The sequence below is a fragment of the Centroberyx gerrardi genome, chromosome 15 (assembly GCF_048128805.1).
Source record: "Centroberyx gerrardi isolate f3 chromosome 15, fCenGer3.hap1.cur.20231027, whole genome shotgun sequence".
NCBI lineage: Eukaryota > Metazoa > Chordata > Actinopteri > Beryciformes > Berycidae > Centroberyx > Centroberyx gerrardi.
The window spans coordinates 3,342,721-3,361,296 of NC_136011.1; the positions used below are offsets into that span (position 1 = coordinate 3,342,721).

The window sequence follows — 18,576 nt, forward strand, 5'->3', positions numbered from 1 at the left end:
TTCAGTTGCCCATGTTTCCAACTGCACATGTCTGCCTGTCTTCCTCCCCACAGATCCCATCCTGTATCCTGGACACACAGGATCTTATTTGTGCAGAGCAGCCTAGAAACACCAGTCAGAATGGCCTAGAGAGGGTACTTAACTCAGGACACAGCTGCTGATTGGCCCACTGGGCTAGTGCATTGGCATAGGCAGGGGTTAGCATGGCTTTATGGAGGGGAGCGCATGAAGGGTGCATTGGGTTACTGGTAAACTATGGCAGCATTTTGTTCCAAGCTCATAGTTTGGTTTTCAGGGTTTTTACAGTCCCTTTTCTAATCCTTTTTAATTAATATATCCGTTATCAGTGTCATCGCTAAATGTATTCCTTTGGATATATGAAAACATGTATCTGTTATTCTGCTAATGCACACTATGGAAGAGGATTAGGGCCACATGTGAAAAATGTATTTGAATTCTGAGTTTAAAATCAGAATTCTGAGATTAAAGTCAGAATTCTGAGATTAAAGTCAGAATTTAAAGTCAGAATTCTGAGATTAAAGTCAGAATTTAAAGTCAGAATTCTGAGATTAAAGTCAGAATTTAAAGTCAGAATTCTGAGATTAAAGTCAGAATTTAAAGTCAGAATTCTGACTTTAAACTCAGAACTCAAATCCATTTTTCACGTGGCCCTAATCCTCTTCCGTATGCACACATCGTAGTTCATCTACATAATTCAAATGAGCACACTTAAGGGGTAGTAGTTTCAGGGCTGTATTTCAAAATAAGTATCAGATATTGTTTGTTTGTATTCATATACCATAAATGCATCTCATGGCTTGGATTGGACATAAAACTGACCTCACTGGTTTGACCCTCAGGTCATAGACTGAGGGAGTCAGGACGCCTTGACACCACGCATGTTTGGAGCAGCTTATTCAAACTCTGGAGCGTTTACTCCTTAAGATTGGTTTGTTTGTCCATGTGAGAACAATGCCATTCGACACCAAATAACGGCACCGAGACGCCTGGAAACACGAGTCTCAGTCCTCTAACAAGAGAACTGTGCTGCGATTTGAGTGAGAAGGTAATCTGAACCAACTACAGGAAACAACCCCAAAATTCAAAGTTTTATGGGTTTAAGGGGACGGATGTTGACATCTGATAGCCAGCAGTTACACATCCTTGGGAAGCCTAACATAATAAAATGAACCAAAGACATGTTGCGTTTTGAGTCAGGGGCACGGCTGTGATCATAGACACGTATAACCTACAGCTGAATTATCACACTTTCAAACTAATTACATGCCCAATTACGTGCCTTTAATTGAAAGCAACTAGTTCCCGCCACTTCACTGCAGGTTGATCGAAAGTCATTCTGGGAAATGTAGGAAATCAATAATTGAAATAGAAGTAGACGACAGTATCTAACAGTAACGGTATGCACATTTTTACTATTACTGCTATGAACACCAGAGAACGTAAATTAATACAAAATCCGAATACAAAAACAAAACTTTTCAACTATGCTTCAGACCAAAGAAAACAAACTGCAAGTGTGATCGCATCTTAACTCAAAAGTGCCCTCTTTCGTACAAATGGCATTTCTTGCCATCATATTTATATCGCTACAATAGCTACAATATTGGTGATTTTCACGATAGCTTGAAGCAGCTGCTCCAATGCAAAAAGCTTGCCGTTCTGCCTGATTTGCCTGCCCTCCCACCCACACTGTCTGCTCGTATGCCTGCTCATCCTCCAGTAGTATAGAGCCAGTGCCTGTCTTTGTGTCTCTAACCCCCCCCCCCACACACACCTCCACCAACCCCTTTCCCAAACAAGGACATCCCAGCGGGTTTTTTGCATGGTTACCCTGTTTGGATATCCCCTGTCCCTCCCATCACGCAATCAGTGTGTGTTTGAGTGTGTCGTCTGTGCGTCCCACTGCTGACATGTTGCCCATCACTAATCACGGGCACCCGCCCACTCCCCCCTTCTCTCCTGAGGCTTACAATATCTTGTGGAAAAACAAACGAGTGCAGGTAAGGAAGATGACTTCCAGCGATTAGGCTGGGGAATGAACACTCCTCTCTCTCTCCCCCCCATAACCTTTCCCCTCTACTTTTTATTCTGAACCCACTAACCTCCCACCTCTTTACTCTTTGATGACCTTGGGTAGGAGGAGGAATTTTACATATAAGCTGCTAATTATTTTAAGAAATCTGTTTGTCTCTTGATTAAAGATGAAAGGGACTGAAGTTGTATATGGCTCTGGACAGTCTTTATCATGTTAAAGATACTTTAGAATTGGCCATTTTTGTGAAAGCCCACATGTTTATGATTATTGTTTGTTTTGTGTTGTTACTCCCTCATGCATATGTCTCTCCTATATCGTGCGGGTAGAGGCCACCCGTACACAGTGTCAGCTTTTGCAGGATAAAGCATGCCTCTGTAGCTTTTTTCTATGTATTTTAGACCAAAGTTAGTCATCATAGAACTTTAAATGGGATGAAACCATGCAAACGGTTCACATGAACAACAAAATAAACCATCTAGCTCCAGTGCGACTACACACCTGTACAGCACCATGACCTTTGACAATAACAGCACCCCTCGTTAGAGCAGAACCAGCGGCAATGCTCATTTTAGTGTGTTTGTGTGCATGTACATGCTGTTTTTTGTTTTCCCTGCACTGCCTTATGAAATTACCAATTGGCTAATCTACAAATGATTACTTTAGAGGGAGTTTTATGTGTTAGGCCATGATCACATAGGATGCTTTTTTGAAAGTGCCTTCAGCAGGGACGATTACGCCCTCTGCGCTCTTACTCTGTTACTAGCGACGCTGTTCAACAGTAGAAAAAAGCCTCCTATCTGATCACGGCCTTCTTCACTAACGCTGGCCCAGCATCACCGTGTCACAGAATCTCGGGAGGCCCCTCGCTCAGCGACCCCCTCTCTGTTTCTTCCGTTGCCTCCAGCTGAAGATGCGCGCCGGCGGGATGAGCGAGTCGTCCAAATGGAAGAAGCAGAAACGCTCGCCGCGGCCACCTCGCCACATGGTGAGGAGCTCCTCTGGTCAGATGGACCCAGCCCAGTCCGCCACCCTCAGCAACAACAACCTATCTGGTAAGACACAAACCCCAAAATACACTCAGTGCATTTTCCTCAATGTTGACTTGCTAGAACCTGACATCAGGGCAGCTACTACAATTGTTGTTGTTTTCTGCTTTTAAAAGGATAATACCTAGTAGACCTGGTTAGGAATGACAGGCTCACTAATTCTGGGTTTCATAACAATCAGTTAGTTGGGGATTATACATGGTTTTGTCGCCGTCATAGCATCTGCAGTGGACAGATAGTTTTAGATGTAATTATCCATTCTCCTTGGGTCAGACAGCTTAACTGGGATTCAGTCCATTCAGTGTGCAGAATGTTGCTTTCAGAGACTATCTGGAAGCATGTTTAGCTGAAGGCCGACACCAATATTTTTCGATTGAAGCTGCTGATGGCTGATATTTTGTGCCAGCATTCAATATTTGTAAATTTGACGAAGAAGGATTCAGTGTTTTTCTCCAGACTTTGAGTCTTGTCAGGGTGGAAAAGCCTCTGAAGCAGCATGTAGACCATCATGGGACACTAAAACTTGGACTAGCTGTGGTCAGAGAGGAACCTCCATCATATCGGGGGTGGACAACACTGACTGGTTTTATTACAGGCCATTATCAGCCCCAACAGGTCGGTCTAATCCTAATCATCTCTCCCTCCAGGTGGGGTCCCGTTCATTGAGCAAGGCTCCTCCGCCTCTAGCTTGCCGGCTTCGGACAGCGCCGGCTCATTCATCTCCAGCCCGTCTACCACAGACAGCGGCCTGGACGCCTGCTCCAAGGCCACCTCGAGGGAGGACCTGACCGACCTGGAGCAGAGCAGCTCCACCGCCACCACCCCCAGCACCACTGCCACCACCCCGGGGACTGAGCCTGGCAGGCTGGACGCACAGGTAGGGCTGATGGGGATGATGAGAAAATGAGAAAAAGTACGCAAATCCATAAAACTTACTACAAGTGCTGGATCTTTTGTCATGGTGTTGCAGGCCTGGTACTAATGGTAAACTACCATTAGTGACTTTTAGATGTCGGGGAATGGAGCTCCAGTGCCAGTATCTGACTTGCTTCTTGCAGAATGAGCTGTGATTTTGGTTTTCTCTCTACTTCCCCATCCAGTCTGAGGGAAGGCAAGTTGAACCGGCTCAGTCGGCCTCGGTGGAGTCCATCCCTGAGGTTCTGGAGGACAAAGAATCCATCACAGAGCAGTCGGACAGCGCCTCTGTGCACGACATGGACTACGTCAACCCCCGAGGAGTTCGCTTTACACAGTCCACGCAGAGAGACGGTAAGAATACAGAAGCTCTTAAAACCACTCTTACTCTGTAGTTCCATTACTCCTCGTCCTCAACACAATTTTTTGTATTGCTTCATGCCACCATTGTCAAGTGGCACAAAGTATCAGAAAAACTGTCACGAGCTCAAGCAAGCTATTATTTTTGATAATCAGTCAACTCAAGAAGAAACTTGAAGAATTGGAATTTGAAAAAACCTACAGGAAACAGAATTGGAATTTCAGGAAGTTGAATTTAATTTGATTAAGTTCTGTGAAACTCCATGTTTTTTTGTTTTTTCTTACCACATATCTGAGATTACATGATTACTTTGATTTGATTCATAATGTTTGACTTATTCTAATGCAAGTCAAGACAACATACATACAAGTAATTTAATGGAATTCAATTCTGTTTCCTGTCATTCCAATTAAATTCCAATTCTGTTTCCTTAGAGCTGGGTGCGATTCTAATTCCAACTCCAGGAATTGAATTGGAATTTACCATGCATTCCCAATTCAATTCATGAATGGCCCAAACCTTGTACCACATTTAGCTGCACATTACTTTAGTATTGCTTTGAGGGCTTGCTTGACCTCATCATCTTCAAATTCTGTCGGCAAATTAAGGTCTGGAGAAAGTATGGAATTTTGACATTGAGAATATGTAGAAACCTCCTCTTCCCTAATTTCCATCCTCACCAACCCGCCTCCCCCCGCAGGAGCGTCCCTCATCCCCTACGGCCTGCCGTGTCTACGGGAGCTGTTCCGCTTCCTCATCTCGCTGACCAACCCCCACGACCGCCACAACACTGACGCCATGATGCACATGGGCCTGCAGCTGCTGACTGTGGCGCTGGAGGCGGCACACATCGCCAGCTACCAGTCGCTGCTTGGGCTAGTCAAAGATGAGCTCTGCAGACATCTCTTCCAGGTAGGTTCAAATCAGGGTATTTCGCTCTTTTGGAACCGGGTAATGGAACCCAACCCTAGGAGCATCCCATCCTCCCTAATTGAACTTGGGTCAAAAATTCAATGACTGGGAGAATTTGAGAGCCAGAATTTTCTTGAATGCGTTTTGTTTTTTTGCGCCACAACCATCGCGCTCATTTGCACAATATTAAACGTTTTCACCTTTTCTCGTCACATCGTAAGCCCGGATCGTATCGCCACCACCAGGATTTCTGGGTATTGAAGTCCTAAAAGATTCAGTCACCTCTCACTGCCATTTGGGGCCGCCGCCATGCAAATTTACCTAGTGCGGTTTTAAGCAAGATGTATTTATTTTTATTGTTGATTTATGGATGTCTTGTTTCACTGTTTTTGGGGACTTAATATATTAGTGTCTCCTATTTAATGACTTCTGTCTCTCTGTTGCAGTTGCTGAGTGTGGACCGTATGAACCTGTATGCTGCCTCAATACGAGTTTGCTTCCTGCTTTTCGAGAGCATGAGAATGCATCTCAAATTTCAGCTCGAGGTAACCATAAACTTCCTGTCAAGACTTTGTTCTAATAGTTTATTTTACCTTTAATGAAATGAAATTAATCAAAATGAACCTGAGGACTCAACAGCCATCAAACTGTGTCTCCCAAACCCCCCAGATGTACCTGAAGAGGCTGATGGACATTATCACATCAGAGAACATTAAGATGCCCTATGAGATGAAGGAGATGGCCCTGGAGGCTCTGGTGCAGCTGTGGAGGATCCCCAGCTTCGTCACCGAGCTCTACATCAACTATGACTGTGACTTTTACTGCTCCAATCTGTTTGAGGACCTCACCAAGCTGCTGTCTAAGGTACCGAGACACTATAGGCTCGCTTTGAAACATTGTGTTAGAGGTGGAGATTTTAACATGTTTGGTCTCCAGATTACATGTCAGTGTAACGGGATATTCTACTGTCAGTTGGTGATAAGAATTTTTTTTTTTTTTTTTTCATTAGGGTTACACCGATATATTGAGATAGAACATTTTTGCCAAAAATGTAATAACTTCTTACTAGACTTAGGCCAATATTCGATATTATTGAATAAAAAAAATAACAAAAAAAAAGAAAAAACATGATCCCCACCCCTCCCAGCCATGGCACCATGTGTTGCATAGGTCACAATTGTACAAGCTTTTAAATTTATAAACCTATAATCTACTAGTGGTAGAGGACAGTAAAAAAACAAAAATAATCGTACTTGAAGTGAATAATATGTCTTTAATTCAAGTGGTTTCCCTTTTCCACAATCAGCCCGTTTTTCTGGAAATAGCAGGAATGAATATACCAAATGGCCATTGTTTCCTCCAATGCTTGAATAGTAAGATCAAATTTCTAGGCTGTTAATAATAATAATTATTATTCTAGCCTATAGATTTGATGTAATTTGGAAGAAATAAAATAACCCCCCAAAAAAACCTGGGGAAGAAAAAAAACGTCAGAAAAACGACCCCCAACCCCCCGCTCGATAATATCGTATATCGCGATATTTTAGCGGGACAGTATCGCGATATTAAATTTTGGATATCGCCCAAGCCTACTAATTACATTATTGGCCATTTATTGGTAATAACACTCTGAATTCTCTTCAAATGTATTTTTTTTCTCCATTGCACATCAGTTACGTCAGCGTTTTTGTCTTGGTAAATAATGTTTCAAACTCTCATACTCTCCAGCCAACATTTATTGCCCCTTTTTTACCGTTGAAGGTTAAATTGTCTTCTCTAGCTTCTTCTAGCCAAGTCATCAATTTGGCTGTTAGATGATCAGAGTAGCCTAGCTGGAGTAACTGACTGATATGCATGTGGTATTCTGACTTTCTTTTGGCTATGTAAATGTTCTTTTAACAGCACATACATTAACACTACATACATTCAAACTGTTCCCAGAAGAAATGTTTAGAGAAAATGTGTGTGTGTGTGTACCCAAATGTCTCAGCTAAATTAGATCCGTGCTTGATTCTCTATGAGTCAGCAATGAAACTGACTTGTCATATGAACCACTGCATGTTGGACCCTAGTTTTATTTTATGCCAGTGATGACGGTTTTATTTCAGAAACTTAGTGGATGAATTCTACCATATTTTGTACAAGAGCTCACGAACATGTTTTTCCTATTTTGCTACAGAATGCCTTCCCCGTGTCGGGGCAGCTCTACACCACCCACCTCCTCTCACTAGAGGCTCTGCTGACTGTGATCGACAGCACCGAGGCCCACTGCCAGGCCAAGGTGCTCAACAGCGCTGCTCAGCAGGACCAGTCGGATACCACGCTGGCAGAAGGGGAGGGCTCCACTAACAACAGCACAGACGCAACAACAGGTACACACACCTCTGCACCCAACTACCTGTGGCTTTCTAGATGTTTGACTGTTTCAAACAAATGGATTTTTATAAATGTAAAATATATCTACAATTGGCCGTTTTAAAAAAAATCCGACATTCATCCCTGAGCACAGCTAGTGAATATATTTCTATTATTATTATTAGTAGTAGTAGTAGTAGTAGTAGTAGTAGTAGTAGTAGTAGTAGTAGTAGTAGTAGTAGTAGTAGCAGTAGTAGTAGCAGTAGTAATAGTAGTAGTATTAGTAGTAGTAGTCATTTTTTGGGGCATGAAAATACTCATATTTAGATAGAAAGACACTAAATATCGACACAAAATATCAGCAGCTTCAATCCAAAAATATCTGTATCAGCCTTGAAAAACCCACATCTATTTACAGTAATTGAAAAATAGCAGAGATGTTTAAAATAACTGAAATATTGGTCTTTTGTAGTCACAGATGTGTTTTTCTCTTACCTTCAGATCTTAGTAGATTGGGGAACAGTACTGACGGGCAGAATCTTCCAGAAGCCGAGAACGCACCAGTATGCCCCCCGACCAGCGGGCATCTGATGGCCGAGAAAATGAGACTGGGCAGACAGGATCAGGAAGAGACCGACACTGGTCAGTCTTTGAGTTTATACACAGTTTTACACCATAATCTTTACAAGCACTGGATTGAAAACTGGAAACTGTTAATGTAAGTTATCATTCTTTCATTCAGCTGAGAAGAAAGCACCGAAAAAGCCTCAACGTTTCTCCTCTTATTTACCGGACTCCCAAGAGTTGATGGATATCAAAACTAAGAAGAAGGTGCACTGTCTTGATTGATTGAGCTGATGTAAAATGACATACACCATTGATGAAATTCAATAAAAATATACTCTCAAACATGCCATTTAAAGAGTGTTTTTCTGCCGTCCCTCCAGTTGCTGATCACAGGCACTGAGCAGTTCAACCAGAAGCCCAAGAAGGGAATCCAGTTCCTACAGGAGAATGACCTCCTCACCAACCCCATGGACAACAACCAGGCGGCCCAGTGGCTCCGGGAAAACCCCCGGCTGGACAAGAAAATGATTGGCGAGTTCGTCAGCGACCGCAAGAACATGGAGCTCCTGGACAGCTTCGTCAAGTAAGGCAAAACTCTCCAGGGCTTCACTGTAGGTGGTTAAAAAATACTTGAAGATTGGGTTGAAGTATTAAATGTGTGTAAGTCCACGTTGTACTAATGGTGTGAATCCCCCGGCGCAGCACGTTCACCTTCCAGGGGCTGCGTATCGACGAGGCCCTGCGTCTCTACCTCGAGGCCTTCAGGCTCCCCGGAGAGGCTCCGGTCATCCAGAGGCTCCTGGAAACCTTCACCGACAACTGGCATGTAAGGCAGACGTTCACCATGTTTACACTTAAAAAAAACCTGATTCAGTGCAGATTGGCTCTTTAATTACTTTCCTGAAGTCGTTTTTTATTATTCTGCCCGTTTATAGTTTCTTTCATTGGCTGTGTTCAGTCAGCTTTGTTTCTTTTTTCATTTTAGTTTTTAAATTGGTCTTAAATTCAATTCAAATTCAATTTAATGCTACTCAGGTAGCATTAAAAATATCTTAAAAAGCTTTCTGAAGGCTTTCTGAAACCTGCGCACATCCACACACACACACACACACACACTCTACGAGCATATACAGTATTGAATCCCAATCTTGACATATTGATTGGTAAATAAATAAATACATTTACAAAGAAATGAATGAATACATCAATAAATACATGCACAAAGAAATTGGGAAATAAATACATGAATAAATAAAACAGTCAATCAATCAATCAATCAATAAATGCCCAAAGAAATTGTGACTTTTTTGGAACAGCTTTCCCAAGGAGCTCATTTCTTTTTAAATTGGTGTTTGTGTAATTGTCTTATTTTTATTCTGTTATATTTATTTATTAATGTTCCGGATTGTTTAATCCTCTCCTGCTTGTTTCATTTTCTTTTATTCTTTTCTTCCTCTAATTGCTTTGTCATTTTATTTCCATTGCTGTTCTTTAAAAAGAAAAGCGCTACACAACCTTATTAGAGTTGTTATTATTATAGTAATACTGTAGGATTATTTTCGCTCATTGTTTTTAGCCTACCAGGAGTTCAGTTTCCTGATTGAAGCCACAGAATGAAACAAAAAAACATGAGAGGGTGAGACCAATTGAAATATAAAAAAAAAAAAAAAAAGTACATTCCAATCGATGCATGGCTCACCACAAAAATACAGCAAATACATCAAAATAAATCAAAAAAATAAAATGCGTACAGGTGCAATTTCACTGGAATTTGTCCTGTCTATTCTTCATAAAACTTCATAAAAATAAATAGAATTTTCTTATTACTATTTATGAATTAACTTATTTATCAATATGTCAGGTTTGGGATTCCATGCACACGGGAGTGATTTCAATACACACACACACACACACACACACGCACACACACACACTCCTCCCATCACTGCACAGCAAGGCCAACCTGGCCACCAACTGTCTCTTTCATCAGGTAATTACAGCCAGTGGAACGGTGGCGAGGCTATGAATCAAAGACTGTCACATCATTCACCCCCGGAGATTAGGGCAGCAGGGTGACATAACTGTTAACACACACACACACACACACACACACACACACCACACAATAGTGGAGGGAGGACAAACTCAGCAGGGGGGGACGTTTAGGACACGGTGGCTTCTCAAAATAACAAGAGGACGCGTGTGACCTGGAAACTATTCCTAGTAATGTCCTTTTCTTAGGCCGACTCCATGCACACACACACAAATAGTGGCCTTGAATGAGTTCATGTGTAATTTTAGGCCGTGACACTGTAAATGAGTTTTCCACTCTATGGGGTGAGGGTAATATCAGCAGGATGCACAAGGTGAGGTTCAATGTTGCAACAAGGTTAGCTGTATTTACTAGGCTTGGGCCGATATTCCATATTATCGAATATCGCGATATTTCGTGAATGTCGCGATATTTAGATTTAGATTTATATTTACTTATAAACCTCTAATCTACTAGTAGGATGGTAAAAAAAAAAAAAAAATTCATACTTGAAGTGAAAAATATGTCTTTTTGATTGAAATGGGTTCCTTTTTCCACAATTAGCCTGTTTTTCTGGAAATAGCAGGAATGAGCAAATTATACCAAATGGCCGTTGTTTCCTCCAATGCTTGAATAGTAAGATCAAATATCTAGGCTGGTAAGAACAATTATTATTATAATAGCCTAGAAATTTGATGTAATTTGGAAGAAATAACATGAAATACCCCCCCCCCCCCCCCCCCCCGATAATATCGTACATCACGTTATTTTAGCGGGCGGTATCGCAATATCACATTTTGGATATTGCCCAAGCCTAGTATTTACATTACATAAAACAGTGCACTGGTTTGGTCTAAGACAACTACAGAAGCACGTAGCTTTATGACTTTCAGTTGACGTATGTGGTGTTTTTACATTGTATGCAGAAAGTGAACGGCTCTCCTTTCATGACCAACGACGCGGGCTTCGCCTTGGCCTATGCCGTCATCATGCTGAACACCGACCAGCACAACCACAACGTCCGCAAGCAGAATATCCCCATGACTGTAGAGGTGAGTGAGGACACACACACACACACACACACACACATAGACACAGAGTCGTACATTTCTGACGGTGTTTCAGCACCCAAAATCTAAACTGCCAATTGTGCGTCCCAATTCCCATTCGAACTCTTTTTTCTATGGCAGTACATGATAATGTGCTGATCTGGATTAGGGGACAAATTGAGGCAAAACTGGTTTTAATATTTCCATTCCTTTATTAGGCAAATGAAAAAGTAAACAATACATTCTTCTGTGTGCTGTAGTGCACTAAAACAACTTGTACTAACATGTTAACATACACACCGGACATGCACTCTTTGTGCTATTGTTGAGTTGAACTTAAAGGTGCCACATGTAGCGTTTTAACATCAATAAATGATGAACACTTTAATTTGAGGCATTAGTATATTTATTACCAAACAGGCTGAATTCTGTCGGATTTAACATCCAACTGCTGTATTGACATGTACTTGTGTACATTTGTTGTATTTTAATACTCAATGATAAAGCTTAAAGACAATGGTGAATTCATGTGGCTCCTGTTTGCATTTAAAGCAGTATTCCACTTAGTTTTCACATGGAGGTTATTGAGCACTTGACCACCATGAAAACCAGATTATAAACTAATCACCAAGATCGGATGCAGCTGGACGAGTTTGTAGTATTCAGATTTTTACTTCCCATTCATTTGAATGAGGCCATGAAAATACACAGAAAACTGACATTTAACACGTTGGTGAACAGATTCTACAACAGACCCTGCTGCTGTGATTTTCAGCTGACATTTGGTCCAACGCTTTAGAATGTAATTTTGCCAAATAGCATTTTTATTGATAGAAGAGAACATAGTGGAGGGATACCATTTAAGAGAGATAGTTCCTGTTTGGGAGACCGGATCTACTTTTATTTTTAAATACTAATTTTAGTGTAAAGCAAGAATAGAAATGGAATAGAAAAGGACCCAGGACTGCTTTGTTGTCTTGAATGCAGAATCTGTTGTTGAATCTGTTCACCAAAGTGTTAAATATCAGTTTTCAGTCTATTTTCCTGGTTCATTCAAATGAATAGGAAGTAAAAATCCTAACACTACAAACTCATCCAGCTGCATCTGATCTTGGTGATTAGTTTATATTCTGGTTTTCATAGTGGTCAAGAGCCAAATAACCCCCATGTTAAAACTAAGTGGATTATTGCTTTAAATCTGAATTACGCCGCAATACCTGCCTTCAGATCAGCTGGTGCTGGCTTAATGGCACCTGCCATTACTATTGAACAGACGTAGTTTGGTACAGTGCGGCCTGTGTTCTTATGGAAGCTGCATCAAAATGATCACTCTAGTGACGTCTTTGTAAACACGAAATCTGAAATCTGCCCTTCTGTAAAACAACGAGGGATTGCTAGTATCAATATCGAGATTTGCAGAAGATATTCTGAATCGGAAACAAAAACGAAACCGCAGCGTATCATGTTGTTTTCCCTCTTCCCCATCCCGCCGGGACACGGCGTCGTCCGCGTCTGGCCGGGTGACATTCCTTTCCCAGTGCCAGCATTTGTGCCGGTGCTCGTTCGGCGGCTCAGAAAGCCCTCAGCCAACAGCTGTAGCCAGTGGTGGTCCGTCTCAGAGATGAACTCATCCCGAACAGGCAGCAGGGGCGAGAGAGGTGGGGGGGAGGGGAGTCTCTCTCTCTGTCTCTCTCTTTGTCTGCCCATCTCTATCTATTTCTCGCCGTCCCGTGTTTGACTGACAGCGGCTGAAGACTAAACACGAGTCTCCGGGGCAGCTTGTGAGCAGATTGTGGGTGGGCCACTCTCGCTGACACACAAAAGCAAGCACTCACTTTCTCTCCATCTCTCTCTCTCTCTCTCTCACACACACGCATGCGCACATACACACACACACACACACACACACACACACACACACACATATCACATATATATTCTACAATTAGTCAATACTGCACTGGTTGTCTATAGGAAACCCTTAACCTGAACTGATTGTAATGTGAAATTTTGACAGGATGAACACAAATTTACATACACGTTATCATCCTGGGCTTCAGTGGAGAGTTTTAGTGTCCCATGATGGTCTAAATGCTGTTTCAGAGGCTTTTCCACCCTGACAAGAATACAATGCAGGATTAAAGTATATCGGCGTCGGCCTTCAAAAACCCCATATCGGTCGAACCCCCGCCACACATCATGCAGTTGGTGGTTTGTTTTGTTTGAAGTGCTCCCAGACATTCCCAAAAGGTCAGTAGCGATTTGGTCAAGTGGGCTCATTGGATTCCAAGCTCAGTCGACAACAGAGGCCGCGACCCACCGCGACACATTTCTGAGTGGGCCAATAAATGCGGCGCCATGCACTTTACCGACTTAGCGGCTTGCAATGCGTAGTATTCACCGCACCATGTGTTGGCAGCGGAGGTGGGTTTGGAGTTGGGAAAACTATGCCTAGCCTCAGTATGCCTATTCCCATGGATTTTACAATGGTACGACATGTTATCAAGGGAGGTACATGTATGATCAGAAATTACGTTGCATTTGGTATAATGTTAAGTTTGTCTATATAAACTTAGCATGGCGATTGCGTTCTTGTTTTCAGTCTCATGATGATTTGGCAGCCTGTATGTCCAGCTGCCTTTTTTCTGACAGCTATTGTTACCATCGGCCGCTCCAGGAACTGCTGCCTGAGTTTGTGTGTGTGTATATGTGTGTGTAAGAGAGAGGCAGAGGGAGTGAGCTCAATCCGTGTGTGTGTGCGTGTGTGTGCGTGTGCATGCGAGCGATACCAGCATGACAAACACACCCCCTGATCCCAGTCGCCTCCTGATCCCTCTCTCTCTCTCTCTCTCTGCTGGTGTTTATTTCTCTGTCTGTTCGTCTCCCTGCAGAGAATCTCTTGTTTCCCCTCTGCCTTTACCTGCCAGTGGGCCGAACCCTGCCAAGTCACGGCAAAAAAGCCGAGCCTCGAGGCTGTCAGTCATCGCCGGGCCAGTTACGTTTATTTACAGGAGGCCCTTGGCTCCGATCCCTGTTTTCCTAACATTGCAACTAAAGCATATTAAGTGACACATAACATGTGCGATCCCACCCGGCCCCCTTTTAATTGTTGGTGGGACGCTCGGTTAACGAAGCGCCGGATGCCAGAGGCTTGGGTGTCGGAGCGAAGCTCTCTCGTTGAGACGCATTGACTGACGTGTTGATGGTGGAGACCGGGGATAGGAGGCCATTTTTTTCCCTTGTTGAGATGTTTGAATACAATTTCTTCTTGGCAACAGAGGTTGTGTATTCTATGATTGGTATTGATTGTGTTGTTTTTGTCCCTGAAATAGCAATTCAAGAAGAATCTGAAGGGAGTAAACGGAAACAAAGACTTTGACCAGGACATGTTGGAGGATATCTACAATGCTATCAAGTACGCTGATGTCACACAGTAACACCCACCTATTCACTTACAAATTCAGGATATAATATATATATATATATATATATATATATATAGTGGGGTCCAAAAGTCTGAGACCACTACCAAGAACTATTTGTTTTCATCATTTATCAAAAACTAATAAGATTTTTTTACTCAGTTGATACTTCTTATTCAAGAATACATTATTTAGAATATTATTTAGAATATTTAGAATTGATACAAATCAAAAAAATTAGATCTTTGAGAAATACCTCCTATGAAATTGAAATAGCCTATATCTGAATATCTTGTTCACACACCATTTGGTAAGGTTTTCTCAATTTGTTGTCACACCATATATTTAATTCACAGTGTGATTAATTTAATTCACACAGTGTGAATTGTTTTGGTCTTTTAACAAATAATACCAGATATTGACTAAATTAATATGGTCCTCTATGTGTTATTGTTGCTGCTGTTAGTGCTTTAATTTTGAAGAAGGACTTGGACAATGTCAAAGGGCCAAGTTGCAGTTAAATTGAAAGTTTCTAGGGGGGCAGTACAACGCATGCTGGTGAGATTTTCACAAACCAAGTCATTTTCATCCAAAGCAAAACCAGGCAGACCTAAAGTGACCAAACCATCTGAAGACCAGTATATCAAGCTAACATCTTTACAAGACAGAACAGCATCTGCATCCAAGATACAAAGCCAACTGAACAAAGAACGCCCGACTCAATTTAGTAAAAGTACAGTCAAAAGATGATTGGCAAACTGGCCTTAATGGGAGAGTAGCCGTTTCCAAACCACTTCTTCCATGACAAAACAAGTCTAAATGTTTAGCATGGGCCAAACAATACCACAATTTCACTGTTGAAGACTGGAAGAAAGTCTTGTTTAAGAAAGTCTTGCATGGCTTTCCCTCCACAGTCACCAGACCTCACCTCATTGAACATCTTTGGGAACATTTGAAAAGGGAAAAGCGAAACAAACTGTAACATCACAATACACTCTCTTGGATGCTCTAAAAGAGTGCTGGAAAAATATGGATTCTCAAATTTTGCAAAAACTTGTAGAATCGATGCTAGACAGAGTGTAAGCTGTGATTGAGGCAAATAGTGGACATACCAAATATTGAGAAATTTGGACTTTCAGTAAATAGTAACAAACTTTTTCTGACTTATTAGTGAAAAATTATGTAATCTTCTACGAGAAATATAATTTTACTAAAAATTTGTATTCGTTTTTGATAAATGATGACACAAAAGAGTTCTTGGTAGTGGTCTCAGACTTTTGGACCCCACTGTATATATATATTAGTTACGCTAGCTTTGGATTTGTTTCTTTTTCACTACTTTGCTTTGAAGTTATGGACATTATTAAAGATCCTCACAGCACCTCATGCTCCTGATTTCTGCCATTAGTAGTGCATAGACATAGTTCTCTAATAAACCCCTATAAAGCAGGTACATTCATTAAAAACAAGTACAGTTGTTTTAATAATTTTTAATTATTTAAACATTTTCTGTAAGGGTCGAACCGCACAGAGGAACCGAGCAGAGGAAGTCAATTCATAAATTCACACGTTTTCCCCCCGCAGGAACGAGGAGATTGTGATGCCCGACGAGCAGACGGGCTTGGTGAAGGAGAACTACGTGTGGAGCTTGCTGCTGCACCGCGGCGCCACGCCCGAGGGCGTCTTCCTCCACGTGCCGCCCGGCAGCTACGACCACGACCTGTTCACCATGACCTGGGGCCCCACCATAGCCGCCCTCTCCTACGTCTTCGACAAGAGCCTGGACGACACCATCATCCAGAAGGCCATCGCCGGCTTCAGGTACGCCGAGGCCGAAAGACTTTTTTAGGAGGAGATAAGTTATATCAATGTTGTTACGATTCCCTCAGGTTGCCAGTAGAGGTCATAGATTACGTAATGCCCCTTTAATATTAACAGATGGGCATGAAGCATAAGAACAGGCTGTCAGCTTGTGATTGTTGCTCTTAATTATCTTCCATGTAAAAACATGTTTATTGATTTGTTTGTAAATGCACATAGACATTGTTGCAGGTTAAAAGCAAGAAACACATGCGTTGCTTGAGGGTGACCGCTACATTCAAAATTGAAAAAGAAAAGAAAATACATTAATGTAAAGTCCATTCCATTAAATGTAGAGAAAGATAGTGTTTACAAGTTTGATTCTGTTTGAGCCATTGTTTTACTCTTTTATTAAAAAAAGTTAATGTGAATGTTTTGAGTGCGTTCCATATACTGTTTGTGGTTTTTTTTTTAATCAAGGTATATGTTGTTTCCGTCCACGCAGGAAATGTGCCATGATATCAGCTCACTACGGCTTCAGCAACGTGTTCGACAACCTGATCATCTCCCTGTGCAAGTTCACCACGCTGAGCAGCGAGGTGAGGCGCGCTCAGAGAAAAGAGACAAGTCTGCAGTGTACTTTCTCTGGTGCTGATGTGGCCCAGAGACAGCTTCATTATGCAGTTAAAGCTGGAAACTATTTCCACACTAGAAAAGAATACAACGCTGTTGTTAACGTAAGGTGGAACCCAGGATCCTCACCTTGAATACGAAAAGAGACACTGATATTTTTATTAAAAATCACAATGGTCCAGTCGTCGTCTGATATTGTTCCTCTGATATGGTGGATATGATGCCGTTTGATTGATTACATATTTAATGTAGAATTGATCAATACACTGGTTGTCTATGGGAAGACCTTAACCGGAATTGATGTGGCATTTTAATCAGATTCCAAGCAAGTATGCATCAATATGTTACGGTTATATTATATGTTGTAGGAGCAGGAGTAGTGTCATCCTGGTTTTCAATGGAGAGTTTTAGTGTCCCATGATCTAAATGCTGGGGGAAACAGTTTTTTGGCATGAAAATGGTCATATTTAAAGTGAATATTTGCACAAAATATTGGTATCTGCCTCCAACAACCCATATCGGTCGACCCCTAATAATACCCACATTGGCGTGTCCTCTTCCCCCCTTGCAGTCTGTGGAAAACCTTCCCACGGTCTTCGGCAGCAACGGCAAAGCGCAGGTGGCGGCGAAGACGGTGTTCCACCTCGCCCATCGCCACGGCGACATCCTGAGGGAGGGCTGGAAGAACATCATGGACTCCATGCTGCAGCTCTTCAGGGCCGAGCTCCTGCCCAAGGCCATGGTCGAGGTCAGGGCTCCGTTCCAGAGCGCGAAGCATTTCCATTCCTTTTGATTTGACTTTAGATTTGCAGCTAGAATTCACAGGCCCTCAGTTCTCTGTCGGAATTATAGTCTGACTTTCTGAGGGAATTTCTAGATGTTCTACTGCCACCTACTGGCCCAATGCTGAAACTCTTGTGCTGTGCTGTTTGCCTCAGGTGGAGGATTTTGTGGAGCCAAATGGCAAGATTTCCCTTCAAAGAGAGGAAACGCCTTCAAATCGGTAAGCACAAATCTCCTCTGACACTTGCTATTACATGTACTTAAGTAGCTCATGGGAAAAGGTTACCGCATTTTTAAATCTCTTTATTGTTCCCAGACAACATCCTCGTTGTATCATCACTCCAGCCATGTTTTTCTGCTTTCTAATTTTCCTTCACTTGTGCTCCATTGATTCTTAGTATTTCATGTACGCTTTATTAAAGAGGCCAGACCTGTTGAGCTAGATGTCTAATGAGCCACAGACAACAGCAAAACCATTTAAATGATTTTCTCCCCCGTTGTGTGTCAGCGGTGAGTCGGCAGTGTTGAGTTTTGTCAACTGGTTGACCTTGAGCGGAGCCGAGCAGTCGGGACTTAGAGGACCGTCCACGGAAAACCAGGAGGCCAAGCAGGCCGCCATCCTCTGCATCAAGGTACTGGATACTA

At 42.2% G+C, this 18,576-nt stretch overlaps 1 protein-coding gene across 1 annotated transcript in view; it reads left to right on the forward strand.

Annotated features, from left to right (window-relative positions):
* The window catches only part of gbf1 (golgi brefeldin A resistant guanine nucleotide exchange factor 1), an 82,647-nt gene that overhangs the window by 47,633 nt on the left and 16,438 nt on the right, over positions 1 to 18,576 (forward strand). Inside the window, exons 9-27 of the mRNA XM_071901906.2 lie at positions 54 to 134; positions 2,961 to 3,108; positions 3,750 to 3,979; positions 4,203 to 4,371; positions 5,079 to 5,290; positions 5,737 to 5,835; positions 5,960 to 6,154; positions 7,470 to 7,662; positions 8,147 to 8,287; positions 8,388 to 8,476; positions 8,593 to 8,795; positions 8,915 to 9,038; positions 11,171 to 11,296; positions 14,626 to 14,708; positions 16,300 to 16,536; positions 17,021 to 17,114; positions 17,720 to 17,896; positions 18,087 to 18,151; positions 18,440 to 18,563. Coding sequence (XP_071758007.2) covers positions 54 to 134; positions 2,961 to 3,108; positions 3,750 to 3,979; positions 4,203 to 4,371; positions 5,079 to 5,290; positions 5,737 to 5,835; positions 5,960 to 6,154; positions 7,470 to 7,662; positions 8,147 to 8,287; positions 8,388 to 8,476; positions 8,593 to 8,795; positions 8,915 to 9,038; positions 11,171 to 11,296; positions 14,626 to 14,708; positions 16,300 to 16,536; positions 17,021 to 17,114; positions 17,720 to 17,896; positions 18,087 to 18,151; positions 18,440 to 18,563 — 2,790 coding nt within the window. The remainder of the gene's footprint in view (positions 1 to 53; positions 135 to 2,960; positions 3,109 to 3,749; positions 3,980 to 4,202; positions 4,372 to 5,078; positions 5,291 to 5,736; positions 5,836 to 5,959; positions 6,155 to 7,469; positions 7,663 to 8,146; positions 8,288 to 8,387; positions 8,477 to 8,592; positions 8,796 to 8,914; positions 9,039 to 11,170; positions 11,297 to 14,625; positions 14,709 to 16,299; positions 16,537 to 17,020; positions 17,115 to 17,719; positions 17,897 to 18,086; positions 18,152 to 18,439; positions 18,564 to 18,576) is intronic.